Here is a 19,071-nt window from a genome sequence, read left to right on the forward strand (position 1 = left end):
TGTGTCTGTGTCTGTGTGTGTGTGTGTTCAAGACGTTTTGGGGGGAGTTGTTTTGTCCTTCCTGGATCCCAGTTTGGGAGACCGATCTCAAGTCATTATGGGGCTTGGTGACAGGTGCTTTTACCCACTAAGGCATCTTGCTGGTCTCCATTAGTTTATTAGTTATTTAGTTATTTATATTTATTTAGTGTCTATGTGTATCCACAAGTATGTTAGTGGAGTTTTTTGAGAATATTCCTAGGGAGACAGCAGCACAGGTTTATTCACCCCAGTTAGGGAACTAACAAGAGACCAAAGTAAGGATACCACCCAAGTCCAGCTTGTTAAACCAATGAATTTATTGGGGTTCCTTACAGGAGTCTAGGTGAGTTACTTGCAGGAGCAGAAATGTCTCACAGACAACTGAATCTTCCCAAAGCTCACTCTGGCATGAGTGATACCTCAGGAAACCGGGAGCTCACTCCAGGGTCTGCATACACAGGGTTGGAATGTGTCTCTGTGTCCCTTCCAGGTAGCTCAGTTGATCTGAGCCTCTTCCAGGCAGCTATGGTTTGAGAGTGGCCCTCAGCAGTCCTTAGGTCTTCCAATCACCTGGGGAGAGAGGGGCCTGGTGACCTGTTTAGTTTCAGGGGCTTCCTGAAGCTGTTGTTTCCTGAGCTTAACCTCTAGTTCTTGCAGGATGGGGAGTCCAGTCCCCATGAATATCCTGGGTCTTAGTTCTCATGTCTTAATGAATTTTCCTTCAAGATGGAGTGGCTCATCATTGAAGATATTCCTACACAAGAGGAAGTTAGAGGACAGCTTCTGAGATTCTCTTTTCTCCTTCTAATATGTTGGCTCCACGGTTTGAACTCAGGTCCTCAGGCTTTCCCACTGAGCCATCTCTCTGTCCTAATGTATGATACATTTAAAACATTTTTAAAATTTATTTTTATGAATAGGAGTATTTTTCCTTGCATGTATGCAAGTCCATCATGTGTGTGCAATGCCCTCATAGGCCAGAAGAGGGCATAAGATCCCTAGAAGGAGAGTCACAGATGGTTGTGATCTACTAGCTCTCCAGTCCCATGAAATTATATATATATATATACATATATATATATGTATATATATTTTCTTAAAATTATATAATTAAAATTAAATATATATTTTTTTTTTTTTTTTTTTTTTTTTTTTTTTTTTTTTTTTTGAGACAGCCCAAACTGACCTGGAACTCACTTTGTAGACCAGGTTGGCCTCGAACTCACAGAGATCCGCCTCCTCTGCCTCCTGAGTGCTGGGATTAAAGGTGTGTGCCACCATGCCTGACCCCATGATATATTTTTATAGGGCATTAAATATAAAGTTGTGTGTGATGCTGCACACCCATAATGCCAGCACTCAGGAAGCTGAGGCAAGAGGATCAAGGAGTTCAGTGTCAGCCTGGGTCATATGACAGGCTGTCCCCACACCCCCCCACCAAATAATTTCACTCAGCTGGAAATACTGGATCATGTCTGTTCTAATAATTTGGTGGCTGAGGCAGGAAGGATTGCTGTGAATTGGAGGGCCAGGCTTGGTACATAGGGAGTTCTAGGTCAATCTTGGCTACAGAATAGGATCTTGTCTCAAAAACAAAAAAATTAGGGCTGGTGAGCCTGGTGAGTGTGTACAGAGGCTTGCCTCCATTCCTGACGACCTGAGTTCAATCATGGGCATCCACATGGTGAAAAGAATAACTGACTACTTGTTTTCTGACCTCCTTACATGCACAGTGGTACAGCAATGTCCACTACATACACACAAATGAATACATGTAATTAAAAAATCCCACGGAGAGACATGGGGCAAGCGCAGTTGGAAAAAAAAAATTGAGGAGTCTCATTTGAAAAAATCAACTGGGAGTGCAGACCCTGCCCACTTAACTAGATTCTGCCTATTTTAGGCCCCATCCCTAGACCAAACTGCTCCTGTCCAGCCTTGGTCCCTTATCAGACCAGGCTTTGATTCCAGACCAATGCTCTCAGCTTTACCCTGCCCCCAACCCAAGTCCGGCCTGCACATTAGAACCTGCCCCTAGGCCAATTAAACCCCAGAGGCCCAGACCCCTTACAATCCTGCTGCGCTTTAACCCTGCCCTGCGCTCATTCTAGGCACCAAACTAGAACGCTGAATCTAGTGCAACCATGGCTCCGCCCCCAGAAGAGCCCCCACCCCCCATAATCCTTCTCTTCCCAGGTGGCCGGGCTCCTGACCCAGCTTCTCCTGTTGCTCGGACCCCAGAACCAATGTCTCTTCACCCGTGGCCCCGCCCCACCCCAGCCCCTCCCTCTGCCCAGGCCCTGCCTCGCCGAGGCTCCGCCCCTAGTCTACTCCCGTACATCCGTGTTTCGCCTCACAGAGGCTCGGTCCCCAGCCCATGGTACGCCCTCTGTCCAAACCCCGCCTCCTAGAGACCCCGTCCCCAGCGGTGTCCCAGTCTCTTGGTCTAGGCCCGGTCTCGCAGAGGCCCCGCCCCAGACCAGGCCACTCCTCACCCCGGCCCCTCCCTTTCACCAACTCAGAATTCGCTTCCCACCAGCCCAGGCCCCGCCCCCAAGTCTCTGGCTGCCCCTTTGTACTAGCAACCTCTCTTCGTCATTTCCGGGGCGGTGTTAGGAGAGAGGCTCACTTCCACCCGCGGGGTAGCTGCGGTTGCAGCGGTGTTTCAGGCCGCTGGGCCGGGGTCCTGAGGGACAGACGGACGGGCGGGCGGGCGGCCTGGAGCCATGGACCACGGCCCGGGGGCCTGCGGGCGCGGGCAGCGGTGAGTGCGCGCCGGGGCCGGGATCCGGGTCGAGGGCCCTGCTCCTCGGGGCGGCAGCGGGCGGCACTACGGTCCTGCGGCCCAGCTCCGTGCTGCTATCCCGGGCGATCACTCCGTTCCGGGAGGACCTGGCGAACCTGGCCGCGCTCCGGGCCCCGCCGCCACAGAGCCTCCCCTCCATCATCCCGGCTCCCACATCCGCAGGCGGCTCGGGCCAGCTGGGACTCCAGCAGCGCTTCGCGGCTCCCCGCACTCTGCAGGGGAAGGTGCAGCCTGACCTGGCCCTTGCCCCCTTTTCTTGCTTGCGCTGCCTTAGCTGGCAGCCGCAGTTATCCCCAAACCTCTGCCACATCCAGAGGTTTATGAGGAACACTGATACTTGTCCCATCCTGTTACTTGTCTCATCCTGTTAACTGGCTACTTTCCTTTTTACGTTTAGTGTGTGCGTGCGCGCCCGCGCTTGTACGCACAGCTTGCTGTAGTCACTTCTCTGCTTTCACCATTGGGTCCCTGGGATCGAACTCAGGATGTTAAGCTTGGTAGGAAGCACCTTTACTTGCTGAGCCCTCTCTTTGGCCCTTCTCCTGGCTCTTTGGGGTGTGTGTGTGTGTGTGTGTGTGTGTGTGTGTGTGTGTGTTTTGTGACAGGGTTTCTCTAGCCCCAGCTCTTCTGGAACTCACTACGTAGCCCAGGATGGCCTTGAACTCAAGAGAAATCTACCTGCCTCTGCCTCCTAAGTGCTAGGGTTAAAGGCCTGTGCCATCACACCCCTCTGGCTACTTTCTTTGACCTCAGCCTGTGCTTCCTCTAAGCTGGTTCCCTCCCCCCTGTAACTGGCTGGGGTAGACTTAACCTCCAAAGCAGTCATGTAGGTTGTCCAAGAGCCTTTACAGTAGCCTGGTTGATTTTTAAACCCAGGGCCTGGTTCTTGGTTGTGGTGATGGTACTTGGGTTTCTAGGTGCTGGGAATGACATTGTCTTATGTGCCACTCAGATCATCTGTGACATAAGGTCCAATGTGCTGTATGTCCCTTCCCTGTTAACGATGGCAGATCCAGGATGGCTTACATCTTTTTTCCCTGTGACTTAATCTTTACCTCTGGCCACTCAGCAAACAGTCATTGAATGAAAGCAGGCACTTAGGGATCCTTCCTGTGTGGTTAAATGTAGAAAGGTATGCTGCATATGTATCTAGAATTCGCAGAGGCAGCTGACATAAAGCACTGGCCGATTCAGGAGGGAAACTGAAACCCCCTACTTGCAAGGGGGCTGTGTGTCTTGTCTGCTAAACCCACTGCAAGATGAGACCCAGGAGGTTGGCTGAGCCCATCTGTATACCTGATAGGCTGTGGCTAGGGAGAGTGAGGACACCCCCAAAAGGGAGGTAGGGCCTCCAGTGTGTGCTGCAGAAAAGGGTCTCAGGGTAGTTGGGGGGACCTTCCAGGTGAGGGATGAAGGTGTCTGGGGTGAGAGTCAGACAGGAAGGCTGGAGTACAGTAGGGAAAAGGTGAAGCTGGGGTTAGTGGGTGGAGCCAGCCAGTCTAGGGATTCCTGGGAAGGGACTGGAGGGCAGAGGAGTTGTCAGTGATGACAGCCTTTTTTATGGCTTTGGTAGTGGGGCCTTGTCCTACCTTATTATCTTCAGGTGGCCAAGAACTTTTTTCCTCCTAGACTGCAGAACCCCCGCCCCAAGTCCTCCGGAATCAGGTGTGTGAGTCCTGAGCGTATGTGAAGCTGACTTTTGACATTGTGGACACTTGGGGTAGGGTTATTCTCTGGTGGGGCCATTCTGGGTCTTGCAGTGCAGAGTACTAGGTAGAATCCCTGGCCTCCACCCACTCCATACCAGGTACATACCCAGTTATGACAGCTACAGGTCCCCAGACATGGCCTGTGTCCCTTGGGGACAGGCTCCCTTCCACCTGAGAGCTGCCACCTAGGATTAGGGACTCCTTATCATCTTTATACCTGCCCTGGTTGTCACAGTGCCTTTCCCTGTCCCTTGAATCGCTATGACCTGGACATAGCTCTCCCCAATCCATGGGCTCACAGTTGCTAGCATGCCACGTGTCCCTCTGGCCCCATGGTTTTAACATGCTGTGACCCAGCATCGGTGTGTATGGGTGTCCTGGGGAAACCAAGGTGTGCATGTTGCTGCCCTCCCACAGGGTGGTGAGGGTAGGCCTCATCAGTGGCTTTTCTGGAATGGTCTTTGTCCATTGGGCAGCTTGGTAGACAGGGCATGTGGCTCTGGCCACCCAGTCCATGTCAGTTGAACACATTTCCTGACCTCATGACATTGGCAGGGCCCTAAACACAGGTGGGAGCTTGTCTTAGCCAGTGGGGCCCTGAGTCTGATATGCATCTGGCCTTTGTTCCTGGCCTTTGTGTCTGCTTCCTCCCCTGGCTTCTTTCTACAAGAAGGGTAGACAAGAAGGGTACAAGACCCTGTGATCCTTGTACCTCTGTGTGGGAGCCTGGGAGCCTTTGGGTCACTTTAGTTCCACACCTAGGGCTTCCTGAGTTACCTGCCCCTGGCTGAGAGGACCTTGAAGAATGCAGGAAGAAGGGTCCCTGTAGAGATCTGGGGGTGAGAGATGGGTGCTGTTGAGGGCTGGGTAGGGCATACATGGCAGGAATTGGGGATAAGAGGCTGAAGAGGGGTGTTGGGACTCTTTCCTGTTGTGCGGGGTGGACCTGGCCTGTGGGCCAGCCTAGAGAACTACCATAGACCATGGATGTGGGGACAGCCTCCCTCTCTGTCTAGGTACCTTGCAGGGAACCCCCATTCTGGTGTCCCCCACAGGGTTTCCCACTGACCCTGCAGGAAACCCACATGTTCGTGACCGCCCCCCCCCCCCGCAGGGTTCCCCACTGCACCACATGGAGCCCTGTGGCTGCCAGGCTCCTGGGGACTGGCGTTGGACCGCGATGGGGCCGGGCCGCGGCTTCCTAACGGGGCTGAGGTGTGCGGCCCACGAGCCTTGGAGCATCCCAGCCCCCCCACCCCTAGCCCTGCGCGGGCCCGGCGCCCGCCATGAACGGCCTGTCGGTGAGTGAGCTCTGCTGCCTCTTTTGCTGCCCGCCCTGCCCTGGCCGCATCGCCGCCAAGCTCGCCTTCCTGCCTCCCGAGTCAACCTATTCGCTGGTACCCGAACCTGAGCCAGGATCTGGCGGGGCCGGCGCCGCCCCCTCGGGACCCCCGCGGACCTCAGCGGCCACCCCAGGGCGCTGGAAGATCCATCTGACAGAACGCGCTGACTTCCAGTACGGTCAGCGCGAGCTGGACACCATCGAAGTCTTCTTGACCAAGAGCGCACGCGGTAACCGCATTGCTTGCATGTATGTGCGCTGCGTGCCCGGGGCCAGGTGAGCCGGGGCGTGGCCACGGGGACCCCAGGGGTCAGGGCAGGGGTGGATGGGTGCCACACTGCCCTCCCTCCCAGAGGACAGGAAACCCTAGGGCAGACTCTAGAATAGGCTATGCAGCACCTTAGTCACTACCCCACCCTGGTCTCCAGGTCTCCACCAGACTTCCCAAGTGTTGACTGGAGTCCAAAGGGCAAACTGGAAGTCACCTCCTCCACAGAGCTAGCCTGGGCCTTGACCTAGCACAGGCCCTTGTTTGGTTGTAGGCCCCATGATATGGCTATAGATAGACTGGTAACAGGATGGATCTTACGCATTTGCTGAGGGCCAGGGATGGGGAACAGCTGTCCCTAGCAGTAGATGGTCTTGCTTGGTGGTTCCTAGGACCAGTGGGAGTGTTGCCAGATGCAGTGGTTGCTGCAATTAGAGCCAGACTATAGGTCCACCTCCGTCTATCCTGGTGTCCCCTTCAGATAGGAAACTAAGACCTTCCTGCTGACCATACCCCTGGGGCACAGGGCTGTCTGGCCTGGGTTTGCAGCCAACACACCCTTCCCTATGGGAGCCTAGAGATGGAGCTGGGCCATTCCAGGGGCTGAGGCAATAAGAGCTACTAGCTGGGGAGTGGACAGTCAGCCTGTATCCCTGCCCCTGAACTGCACCCCAGGTACACGGTGCTCTTCTCACACGGTAATGCGGTGGACCTGGGCCAGATGTGCAGCTTCTATGTGGGCCTGGGCACACGCATCGGCTGCAACATCTTCTCCTATGACTATTCTGGCTATGGCATCAGCTCGGGTCGGCCCTCGGAGAAGAACCTCTACGCAGACATTGATGCAGCCTGGCAGGCCCTGCGTACCAGGTGACAGCCCTGGGAGCTGAGGGCCAGGGATGCTGGGACTCTGCAGTCCTCTCTGCTTGCTCTGGGGCAGGGGCTGAAGGACTTTCATCTGGGCCTAAGGCTTCTGTCAGCAGCTTGATGTCCAGGTTGGCTGGGGTCAATGGGTCTGGGTGCCCAGTCTGCACTCAAGACCTTAGCCTGGAGGCCACTCTGCCCACACCCTGCCTTCCTGATCATCCAGATTCTGAGCCACCCCATTTGTGCCTTGCACTGGCTCCTTAAGGTGAAGAGGCTGTCCTGTCCACCCTTTGTCCTGGAGACAGCCCCTCCTGCTCCCATCAGAGCCTTAGTATGGCACTGGGAAGTTGACAGCCCTGGGGAGGTGGGGACCCTGGTTGCCTTGGAGATGCTCCAGGCAGCTCTGTGCAGCCCAGGGCACTGGGTCCCCTGGCCCCACTGGTGCTGGCACTGGGGACCTGGCTGAACACCCTGCCTCCTGTTTACCCCCTCTTGTCCATACTGTCAGGGTCCTGCAGAGTCACTTGGTTGTGTGCTGTGGGTTCTGAGCTCTGTCCATCTGTCCTGCCCACCGCACTGTCCCCCCTCCGCACAGCTGAGAGGAGAAGTGGGAGAATGGGCCACAGGCCTGAGAGTCTGGAGAGGAGGAGGGAAGAGGTCTGGGTTCCCCTGTGATAGTCAAATCTCAGCTGAACTGGGAATGGTGCTGAGTGGCTGCAGTAGGGGCTGCATCGCCAGGCAGGCCCAGGTAGAGCTGGTGGATCTTAGCCAGGGGTCAGAAGCAGTACAAGTGGCTCAGTACAGGGTGGTCTAACCCCTGCTGGTGGGAACCAGCACAGGGGTGCCAGGAACCTCACTGATCTGCTGGGTTCGGAGGGAGGTATGGGAGCTGGGCAGGCTCCCAGGACTCCTACAACTACATACCAGCCTTAGCCTGTTGTGCTGAAACTTTAATTGGGCACAAGGGACTCAGGGGAGCTCAAACTGGGCTGATACATCCACACATCTAGGGACACAGCTTCCTAAATTCCCCGAGTCCCAAAGGGGTGGGGAGGCAGGGCTGGAAGGAAGGGAATTTTTGATCCTGAGGAAGCCCGCCTGGCTTCGGCACCCATCACCCTAGCTGTGCTGTGTGTGGTTGGAGCTAGGTTACCCTGGGGCTGTTGACCCTGGCTCTGCTGTCTGCCAGGTATGGCATCAGCCCGGACAGCATCATCCTGTATGGCCAGAGCATCGGCACGGTGCCCACGGTGGATCTGGCCTCACGCTACGAGTGCGCAGCCGTGGTCCTGCACTCGCCACTCACCTCGGGCATGCGCGTGGCCTTCCCAGATACCAAGAAAACCTACTGCTTTGATGCTTTCCCCAAGTGAGTATGGGGCGGGGGCCTGGGGCGGGGCCTGGGCCTGGAGGGCGGGGCCAGACTTCACACTCCTCTCCCATAGCATTGAGAAGGTGTCCAAGATCTCGTCTCCGGTACTCATCATCCACGGCACGGAAGACGAGGTGATCGACTTCTCCCACGGGCTGGCGCTGTACGAGCGCTGTCCAAAGGCCGTGGAGCCACTGTGGGTGGAGGGCGCCGGGCACAACGACATTGAACTGTACAGCCAGTACCTGGAGCGCCTGCGCCACTTCATCTCCCAGGAGCTGCCCAGCCAGCGCGCTTAGGCCTGAACCTCAGCGGGGGCTGCATGTGACCCCGAGCCAGGACCCTCCCAGCTGGACCGACCAGGCTGCAGTGACCCCTCTCCTCCTCGGGGAAGCCAAGAGAAGGAAAGAGAGGGAACGCATTAAAGGTTTAAGATTTTAGTTACCCTGGCTGCCTCGGGTGCGTCCTCCTGGGGCCTGGGGGAGCCCTGCCCAGCCTGCACCTGCTGCGTATGGGGTTTGTGAGTGGAGGAAGACCTCAGGATCTCCCCAACAGGGGTTGCACCCCGACTCCAGGGCGGGTCTGGGGGGCATGTGCCTTGTGCCTGGTGGGCACAGACTGCTCTGCGGGAGCTTGGACTGTGGACTCCACCCCAGGTGCTGGGCTGGATAGACCCAAGAACACTGGCTTGGCTGCCCACTGTTTGAACGGGGAAACTGAGGCTGCCCCATAAAAAGCAGGAAGCTCCTGTGCCCCCGCCCCCCCATGAGCCTCCCGGGACAGTGTGCCCTGCAGTCAGGACAAGGTGCCCTCCCTTTGACCCTGGGGTGGAGAAGGGCCTGTCATCCTGTGCTGCCCTTTTCTGGTCTCAGCCTGAGGGCCCTTTAAAAGTGGCCAGTGGTACCTTTGGGGGCAGAGGGAAGATACTGGGGTGTGGCTGTGTCTCCCCCCCACCAAGCGGGCGGAAATAACGTGAGTGCAGGTCGCTCTGACTCCCTTTCCATCTGCATATGCTGGAGCTTCTTCCCAGCCCGGCTTGCTTCCCATCGTATCTGCCTTCCTCCCCAGCCCCACCGCAGGGTTTCTTCCTCCCTGTCTCCGCCTGTCCCCTTGCCCAGCGCTCCGTCCGGCCAAGCCCTAAAGTTCCACGCTTGGCGCCATTAGAGCGCCCTTGGTCCCAGTGCTGGACTCCACACTGAGCTCTGTGCAGTGAGTCAAAGCTGCTGCATACAGTGGCACAAAATGTTTCCACCAATACAATAAGGAAGACCAGCCTGGTGGCCCAGCCTGTCATCCTAGCACTCAAGAGATGGGGGCAGGAGTATTGCCACGAATTCCATGCCGGCCTGGGTTGCAGATACCTGTCTCAAAAAATCAAAGGAAGTGTGGTGTAGTAATTTACGCATTTAATCCCAGCACTTGGAAGGCAGAGGCAGGCGGGTCTTTGTGAGTTCAAGGCCAGCCTGGTCTACATAGTGAGTTCCAGGACAGCTGGGGCTACAAGGAAACCCATCTCAAAAAGACACAAAATCAAAAGGAGCTGGTGTGGTGGTGCACACCTTTAAATCACAACACTCGGGTTGCTAAGGCAGGTGGATCTCTGGGTCTACATCCTCTAGTCTTCCTCTTCCCCAGGCCCAGTCAGCCAGTTTCTCTGTGTTGGAAACAGATGTTTGGTTATCTGGGTTTGCTTTGTGCTGATCAGAGAGCTCAGGACTTCAGTATGCTGGGCCAGTACTCCACCCACTGAGCCATAGGCCCAGTCCTCTTTTTATTTTGAGACAGGGTCTATAGCTGATCCACCTGCCTGCACCTCCTTGCTGGAATGACAGGTGTCTACCATCACACCTGACTTATGCAGTGCTGGGGATGAACCCAGGGCCTGGTGCATGCTAGGCAAGTACTTTACCCACTCAGCCTCAGCCTTTGTGTTTTTTTGTTGTTGTTGTGTTGGTTGGTTTTGGATTTTGGGGAGCTTTTGGGGTTTGTTTTCTTTTGAGACAGGGTCTCTGTAGCCTCAGATGACCTGGAACTCTTTATGTAGATCAGGCTGTCCTTGAACTCACAGAGACCCACCTACCTCTGTCTCTGGAATGTTGGGAATGCTCAGCCTTTTTTTGGTTTTTGAGACAGGTTCTCTTTGGCTGAGCTTAGTCTGGAACTGACTACAGCCTTAGCCTCTTCACTGTTGGCATGACAGACTAGAGTCAGCATACACACTTTGGAGTCAGTTCTCCCACCATATGGCTTGACAGCAAGCACCTTTACCCACTGAACCGTCTTGTCAGCCTCTACAGCTTTTTTTTTTTTTTTCCTGGTCTTTTTGAGACAGGGTCTCCTATTGATAATCATTTTAAAATTGGAAAAGTGAGGCTGGGCGTGGTGGCGCACGCTGTTAGCCTTTAATCCCAGCACTCAGGAGGCAGAGGCAGAGGCAGGCAGATCTCTGTGAGTTTGAGGCCAGCCTGATCTACATAGTGAGTTCCAGGACAGCTGGAGCTACAGGGAGACCCTGTCTCAAAAAGACCGAAAAAAAAAAAAAAAAAAAACAAACTAATTTGTGGAGTTGGGCATGGTGGCCCATGCCTTTGATCCTAGCACTTGAAAGGCAGAGGTGGATCTCTGTGAGATCAAGGACAGCCTGGTCTACATAATGAGTTCCAGGCTAGCACAAAAACAAAAAAAGGTTATTTGTAGTTTGGACAGATGGTACAGTAGTTAAGAGCATTGACTGATCTCGCAAAGGACCTGGGTTTGGTTTCCAGCACCCACATGGCTCACAACCCTATGTAACTTCAGTTCCAGGGGATCTGACGCCCTCTTCTGGCCTGAAGGAGCATTATATGCACGGTGCACTTATATACATGCAGGCAAACACTCATACACATAAAAATAAGTCAGGGTGTGGTGTTGCACACCTTTGATCCCAGCACTTGGGAGACAGAGGGAGGTAGATCTCTGTGAGATCAAGGTCAGCCTTGTCTGTATAGTGAGTTCCAAGGCAGCTGGGGCTACAGGGAGACCCTGTCTTTAAAAAAAGAGAAAGGATAGGGGCTAAGAGATGGCTCAGCAGTTAAGAACACTGGTTGTTCTTGCAAAGGACCCAGGTTTGAATACCAGCACCCACATGGCAGTTAACAACTGTCCATAACTCCAGTCCCAGGGGACCCGACAGCCTTTTTTGTCCTCCGTGGGAATTGCACAACATGAGTGCACTTACATATATGCAAGTAATACACTTACAAATAAAATAAAAATAATTATGTGTATGAGCATTGAGGTTCCCTGCATGTAGGTTCCCCTGGAACTGAACTAGAATTACGGACAGTTGTTAGCTGCCATGTGGGTGCTGGGATTCGAACCCAGGTCTTCTGCAAGAACAATGTTCTTAACTGCTGAGCCATCTCTCCAGCCCCCCAATTTTTTTTAAAAGAAAAAGCAAAGTAAAAGTCACTTGTATTTCCTGGGTCTTTTTGTCCTCCCACCCTTTTTTTTTTTTGGTCTTTTTGAGACGGTCTTCCTGTAGCCACAGCTGGCCTGGAACTCATTTGTAGACCAGGCTGACGTTGAACTCATAGAGATCTGCCTGCCTCTGCCTTCCAAGTACTGGAATCGAAGGTGTGTGCCATCACTCCAGGCTCCTGTTCTCATCTTTTACCCACTTTATTGTTTTCTTGGAGAACTTTACATATGAAGGAAATTATTGGACTGGAGAGATGGCTCAGCGATGAAGCCACTGGAAAATCTTGCAGAGGACCATCTCACCCATCCTTTAGGGATTAGAGCTAGTGCCTGGAGCTTTGAGGTTCTTTTACAGCTGGGCCCTTTTATTTTAGTTTCAGCAAGATCTCCGGAAATGACTCAGGCTGGCCTGGAACTTGGAGTCCACTTGCCTCAACCTCCTGAAATAGGTGCAGTGAGAAGCCTGTGCCACCGCAAGATGGAGTGCTGTGTTCATCTCTGTCAGACAGGGCCTCTTCTCAGTCATCGTCCCAGGATATAGGCACCTCTTCTCAAAGCACTTACTGTCCACAGGTCCTGTCTCCCCTCAATCCTTGGGTACTTTCTTTTTTCTTAGGAACGTCAGTCAGATGAGGGGCTAGAGGTGTGTGGCTCTGGTAGCGCCTCCCTAGAAACCCCAGTGAGCAGCCTGGGGTGCAACTCAAGGGTAGAGTGACAGCTAGAGTCCCCCAGTGAGGGGCTGGGGTGTGGCTCAGAGGTAGAGTGAAAGCCTAGAATCCCCCAGTAGGAACTGAGGTGTTCTAGTTTGTTCTTCATCGCTGTGACAAAACATTCTGACCACTACCAACTTGGGGAGGAAAGGGTTTATTTATCTTACATCTCCCGGGTCACAGTTCATCAGGGAGCCCAAGGTAGGAACTCGGGGCAGGAGCTAAAGCACAGACCATGGAGGAACACTGCTTACTAGCTTGCTCCCCTGGCCCCTGCTCAGCCTGCTTTCTTATGCAACACAGGCCCACATGCCCAGGGGTGGCACCACCCACAGTGGGCTGGGCCCTCCCACATCACTCATCAAGAAGATGCCCCTCAGACATGGCCACAGGCCAGTCCAATACAGGAAATTCCCCAACTGAGGCTCCCTCAACCCAGGTGTGTCAAGTTGACACTAAAGCTATCCAGCATATGGGGCATGTGGATCCTGGGTATAGTGGCCTAGAATCCCCCAGCAGTGGATGGGGGCGTGGCTTAGGGTAGAGTGACAGCCTAGAATATATCCCCCCAACAAGGGCCTGAGGGTATGCTCAATACTATGACACTGAGAACTGTGACCTGCCCCTTGCTCCACAGCCCGACACTCACCTGGTGTTCTATATATCTTAGTTTCACACCTATGGTGTGAACTCACCTCCTGTCTGCAGCACTCAGGAGTCTACAGTGTGTGTGCACACCTGCCCATTTTACACTGCATAGAGCATGGCTGGGCCCTGGAGTCCGCAGCCAACCAGATGACCTCATGCCTGGGACATCTGCCTGAGGCTCCTCGTTTTACCCTGCTGGAGCTTCTTTACCCTAGTCTCTTTTTCACCCCCTCAGAGGCCTTGGTGTGCTCCCTGAAGTACATCTCCCTCCCCCTCAGTGTGACCTGTGGACAGGCTTTTCCCCAATCCAGGATCAGGAACAAATTTAGTTCTCCATTTTGTAAATTTTCCAGCCATGCTATTCAAACCCAAGCAGAACATTGCTCCAGCTCTGTGTATGGCCTAATTCTGGGGTCACCTTATGTCCCCTACATCTGGCTGACTTCCAGCCAGGTAACCTGGTGCCCTAGGCATGTTGTGGCACCCAGACCTGAGGGGACAGTTTCACAGGTGGTACAGATGCACCTGTGTCAAACAGGGACATTCTGTGGGCTGCCCACCCCAACTTCTCCCTTCCAAAGCTGTTCCATTCTGGCCCCAGCACCTGTGGGCTGGTCATTTTGTCCTCCCTGGCTAGTGGGACTCCCCTGCCTCCACAGCTCTGTCCATCTATTTGTGTGGGCAACAGCCAGGCACAGTTGAGAGTCTGGACATTAGAGAGATGATGGCTGTCCTGGGGTTTGGTTTTTTTCTTGCATGGACTGTGTCCTCTGACCTGAGACAGGCTTCTGGGACACAGCTATCTCCCTTCCCCCAGGCAATGAGATGCTTTGGGCATGTTGTATACCTTGGGCCAAGAGGGACCCACTGGAGATGGTTGTAAGTGGCCAACTGCCCCCTGGGACTCAGATTTTTACTTTTTATTTTTTGTTCTTTTTGAGACAGGGTCTCTCTGTAACCCTTGCTGACCTAGAACTCACAAAGATCTGCCTGCCTCTGCCTTCCCCCACAACCCTCCAGTGCTGGGATTAGAGGTGTGTACCACCACGCCCTACTTTTTTGTTTTCGAGACTGGGTCTGACTATGTAGTCCAGACTGGCCTCCATCTCACAAAGTTCCACCTGTCTCTGCCTCTTGAATGCTGGGATTAAAGGTGTGTGCCTCTATGCCTGGTTTATGTGGTGCTGGGGATGAACCCAGGGGCATCCTGCATGTTAAGTGAGGGCTCTACCACTGAGCCATAACCCTAGTCCCAGTTTTTTGTTTCTTTTTTGAGACAGTTTTCCTGTTGTCTCAGCAGGCCTGGCACTCACTATGTAGAGTAGGCTTGCCTGGATTTCAAAGAGATCTGCCTGCTTCTGCCTCTTAGGTGTTGGCTTAAAGGCATGTGCCACAGTGTCACAGCCCTTTGATGGTCCCTGCCCCCTTTTAGTCTTTTTTTTTTTTTTTTGGTCTTTTTGAGACAGGGTCTCCCTGTAGCCCCAGCTGTCCCGGAACTTACTATGTAGACCAGGCTGGTCTTGAACTCACAGAGATCTGCTTGCCTCTGCCTCCCAAGTGCTGGGATTAAAGGTGTGAGCCACCACCCCAGCCTCTTTTTGTCTTTTTGAGACAGGGTCTCCCTGTAGCCCCAGATGGCCTAGAACTCACTATGTAGAGCAGGCTGGCTTCAAACTCACAAAGATCAGCCTCCTCTGCCTCCCAAATGCTGGGATTAAAGGTCTGTGTGCACCACCACACCTGGCTTTGATGGTTCCTCTTGCTAGAGAGCCTTGGTAATAAAGCGTTTATATAAATCACACATGGTCTAGCAGGCCTCTAATACCAGCACTCAGGAGGCAGAGGCAGGTGAATCTCTGACCTGCCTGCTCTACATAGTGAGTTCCAGGCCAGCTGGGGCCACAGGGAGACCCAGTCTCAAAAAACAAAACAACTGGGGCTGGAGAGATGGCTCAGCAGTTAAGAGCACTGGCTGCTCTTGCAGAGAACCCGAGTTTGATTCCCAGCACCCACATGGCAGCTATGAACCGTCCTTAACTCCAGTTCCAGGGGAATCTGACGCCCTCTTCTGACCTCTGTTTGGCATTGCACGACACTGGTGCACTCACATACATGCAATACATGCAGGCAATACACTCATACACATAAAAATAATAAAATATTTAAAAACCTGACAAAAATATATATATGCATAACTAAAGTTTGAGTCAGCCATGGTGGCTCAGGCCTAGTCATCCCACCTAGATCCATCCTGTTGCCAAACAAAACAACTTTCACCTTGGGTACAGGCTCAGGCTGTGCCTTAGCCCCAGGGGTGCATGACTGGCGGGAGAGGTAAGAAACTGAAACTGAGCTGTCTGCACAGGACTCCAACCTTGACTACTATTTCATCTTTTTTTTTTTTTTTTTTTTTTTTTGAGACAGGGTCTCCCTGTAGCCCCAGCTGACCTGTAACTCACTATGTAGACTAGGCTGGCCTTGAACTCACAGAGATCCACCTGCCTCTGCCTTCCTAGTGCTAGATTAAAGGTGTGCACCACCACTCCTTTTAATCAAGAGAGTAAAACAATTTATAATTCTCTCATTTTCACAAAGGTCAGTTGAAGAAAGTAGAAACATACAATAACTCATTTTCTGTTACCTTCTTTAGGGGTTGATCTGATTTTATTTATTTTTTGGTCTTTTTGAGACAGGGTCTCCTTGTAGCCTTAGCTGGCCTGGAACTTACTATGTATCAGGCTGGCCTTGAGCTCATAGAGATCCTCCTACCTCTGCCTCCAGAATGCTGAGATTAAAGGCCTGTGCCACCATGCTCTCTCTCTCTCTCTTTTTTTTTTTTGTACCCCAAATAAAGTTATTTTAGTCTTTTAAAAAAAAATTTGTGCCCTTCATATAAAAAAATCATCTTTATATCCCCTTCCTCTTTGGCACCCTCCCATAGGGAATTTATACATTCTGTCATTTGTATTAAGGCCTATCATGTAAAGTTAGTGTCTCTGCCTCCCGAGTCCAGTGCTGGGAGCAAAGGTGTGTGCCAGCACACAGGGTGACTATTCTGTCTATAAAGAGGGGTGCCTGCCCCTTAAGTCCATCCCAGTCAGTGGACTTATGGTTACATACACAGTGACAGGCTGGCCTGCATGGGGCTGGGGTTTGGAGCAAGAGTGGGTATACAAACTGGCACTTCCTAGTCAGGGTACATGCCCTTCTCACCACTGTGGGGTAGCAGGAGGGACTTCAAACATGGCTCCATTTCCCAGGTGGCTATCACAGCTGTCATGGGGAGTCCTCATACCCCAACAGTACATTTGTTCACCCCTTCTTCCTAGGTTTCTCTGGGATATGGGGACTAGAAGCCCTTACAGTGCAGTTGGGATATATGACCCCTGACCCAATAAATATTAATGGGATGAGTCAAGCACTTTAGATTCCTCTTCATGCTAAAAATAACCCGCTAGAGGGATGGAGAGATGGATCAGCGGTTAAGAACACTGTTCTTGCAGAAGACTGGGGTTCCAATCCCAGCACCCACATGGCAGCGAACAACTGTCTGTAACTCCAGTTCCAGGGGATCCGACAGTCTCTTCTGTCCTCAGGCACTGCACGACATGGGTGGACGTACCTACATGCAGGCAATACATGCATACACATAAAATAAAAATAATAAAATATTAAAAACAAAACATGCCGGGTGTGGTGGTGCATGCCTTTAGTCCCAGCACTGGGGAGGCAGAAGCAGGCAGATCCTTGTGAATTCAAGGCTGGGACTACAGGGAGACCCTGTCTCAAAAAGACTAAAACAAAACAAAACAAATAAATTCTAGTGCTTTTCTCCCCTGGTATGTGTGCATGAGTGAAGATGGCAGAATACAAAATTCACATGAGGGCCCAGGTGACCCACCCTCCCCACTTTGAACCATAGAGAAGCTCTGGCTAGGGCTTTTCCACGGCTGCGGTGGGCTTGTGGTGGTGAGGGCAAGCCTGGGGTGTCCTTCGGCTAGGAGAGGGGCACTCCTGTACAGGGGTGCACTTGTGTTTCCTGTCCTCTCTTCTGTCCAGTAAGAGGCAATCCAATGTTTCAATCCAGAAGACTCAGTCCCCACCCATTGACGGAGAAAGGATGCCACTACAGGTCATGAGGGATCATGGCAAGTCTGAGGGTGGAGGAGCTGAACTTAAATCAGCTAGGGGTGCTAGTGGGCAAGGCAGAGACAACACCCCGGGAGGGACCACAGCTAGGACCCAGTGCTTGGTGGAGGGAATCACTGAAGGAGCTGGTTGCCCTCCTCGGCGCCTCGACCCCTGGAGACAGTATGGGCAGCTGCACGGTCAGCGCCGCGGAGCGGGAGCTAGGAAGGGGCGTGAGTCCCGGTGCCCACTTCCGTGCACTCCGCAGCTGTGCCTCTAGGGGATATTGGCCATCTACACCCCTGCCCTTACTCCACAACTTGGAAGGAGCATCCATGGAAGTTGCCTTCGCCTCACCAGCTAGCCTGAGTTTCCCTGCTCCAGTCTCTAGCATGGGGAAGGGAAGCAACGCTCAGGGCCCCGGGTGTCTGTAATAAGGAGAGTCCTCTGTCTCGCGTGGCTGTTCCCAGCTAGAATTTCCACTATAGCCTCGCTCTGTCCCACTTGGGTCACCATCTACTGGCTCAGTGGCCCATGGAGAACCTGGTGCACGAAGAGGAAAGATACAGGCTCGCTTGGCCAGACCCGGTGGAGAATTCCTCCATTTTCCCGAGTTCTACTGCCAGGAGACCTGGTCGCCAAGCCAGGAATCGCACTGGGTATCCCAGAGATGGGAAGTCAAGAGTGCTGGGTCACCAGCGGGTGCAAAGAAGAGGAAGCGGGGGAGGGAAGGATTGCGCACGTGGCCTGGGGGCGGGGCCGTGCGCTTCTGCACCCCCCTTCACCCCGGCCACGTGCGGATCCCAGCCCTCCCCCCACCACGAACGGTGGCGCGCCTGGGAGGGAGGGAGGAAGAAGTTGGAGAGGGGCGGTCCCGGGTTGTCCGCGTGCCCCGGCCTAGTGGAGTGGGCGCGCCCGGGAGGAGCTGATGGAGCGCGCACACGGCGGAGGCGTGGCTCTCTCTGGGGTGGGAAGCGAGGTAACCCGGACTGGAGCGGGTGGGTGGGTCCAGTAGGCGTATCCCTCAGTGGGCGTGGCTTCCCTCTGATGACTTTAGGGAGGGGGCGATCTAGGAAGAGCTGAGGTGGGGGGGGCGCACGTGCTAACTGAGGCGGGAACAGGTTCCCTCAGGGTGGACAGGAGGCGATGGAAAGGTGCAGGGGGTAGAAATGGCGCGACGGAAGGGTGCTAGGGATGGAGAGGGCGCGATGGAGCAGTGCAAACGCCGGGTGCACCAGACTGTGTGTCTGTAGTCCGCGACCGCCAAATGAGCTCCGCCCACCCGGGGATGCGCGCGCCTCCGGGGTGGTGGAAGGAGCGGCTGGAGGGGGCGTGGCCATTGAGCCCCGAGGGGGCGTCCTCGGGGAGGGGCGGGTCGTGGACACCCCGGCGGGCTCCGGTGCGTCAGGGCGCGTCAGCCTGGGCGGGGACGAGCGCGGGTGGCGGTGGCGCGCCCGGAGCCGCCTCCTCCTCCTCCTCCTCCTGCTCCACCGGCTCCTGCTCCTCCTCCTCCCTCACTCCAGCAGCCGCCGCCGGACGGACGGACACAGCTCCTTCCTTCTCCTCCACCTCCTCCTCCGCTCCACCCCCGTCCACCGATCCCGCCGCCCGCGCGCCCTTGCCCGGCATGTCCGCGGCCGTGGCGTGCGTGGATTACTTCGCTGCCGACGTGCTCATGGCCATCTCCTCTGGGCCTGTGGTACACCGCGGGCGAGCCGGTCCTGAGGGCGCGGGCCCC

At 54.2% G+C, this 19,071-nt stretch overlaps 2 protein-coding genes and 1 long non-coding RNA gene across 3 annotated transcripts in view; 2 read left to right on the forward strand and 1 right to left on the reverse strand.

The window, feature by feature from the left end:
* Positions 1 to 314: 314 nt before the first annotated feature.
* Positions 315 to 2,467, reverse strand: LOC115071047. Its single transcript, XR_003850150.1, has 2 exons — positions 2,361 to 2,467; positions 315 to 591 (listed from the first exon to the last, which is right to left on the reverse strand). It is a non-coding gene; the product is annotated as an uncharacterized LOC115071047 (long non-coding RNA).
* Positions 2,468 to 2,626: 159 nt separating this feature from the next.
* Abhd17a (abhydrolase domain containing 17A) lies at positions 2,627 to 8,830 on the forward strand. The gene is made up of 5 exons (XM_008837136.3): positions 2,627 to 2,785; positions 5,651 to 6,154; positions 6,822 to 7,016; positions 8,203 to 8,382; positions 8,459 to 8,830. The coding sequence occupies exons 2-5, from the start codon at positions 5,823 to 5,825 to the stop codon at positions 8,682 to 8,684; spliced, it is 933 nt and encodes a 310-aa protein (XP_008835358.1). The 5' UTR covers positions 2,627 to 2,785; positions 5,651 to 5,822; the 3' UTR covers positions 8,685 to 8,830.
* Positions 8,831 to 18,733: 9,903 nt separating this feature from the next.
* The window catches only part of Klf16 (Kruppel like factor 16), a 10,425-nt gene continuing 10,087 nt past the window's right edge, over positions 18,734 to 19,071 (forward strand). Inside the window, exon 1 of the mRNA XM_029565436.1 lies at positions 18,734 to 19,071. This exon is cut by the window's right edge and continues 358 nt beyond it. Within this exon, the coding sequence (XP_029421296.1) occupies positions 18,961 to 19,071 (111 nt within the window). The 5' untranslated portion in view covers positions 18,734 to 18,960.

This window comes from Nannospalax galili, unplaced genomic scaffold, assembly GCF_000622305.1.
Source record: "Nannospalax galili isolate Female #2095 unplaced genomic scaffold, S.galili_v1.0 scaffold77, whole genome shotgun sequence".
NCBI lineage: Eukaryota > Metazoa > Chordata > Mammalia > Rodentia > Spalacidae > Nannospalax > Nannospalax galili.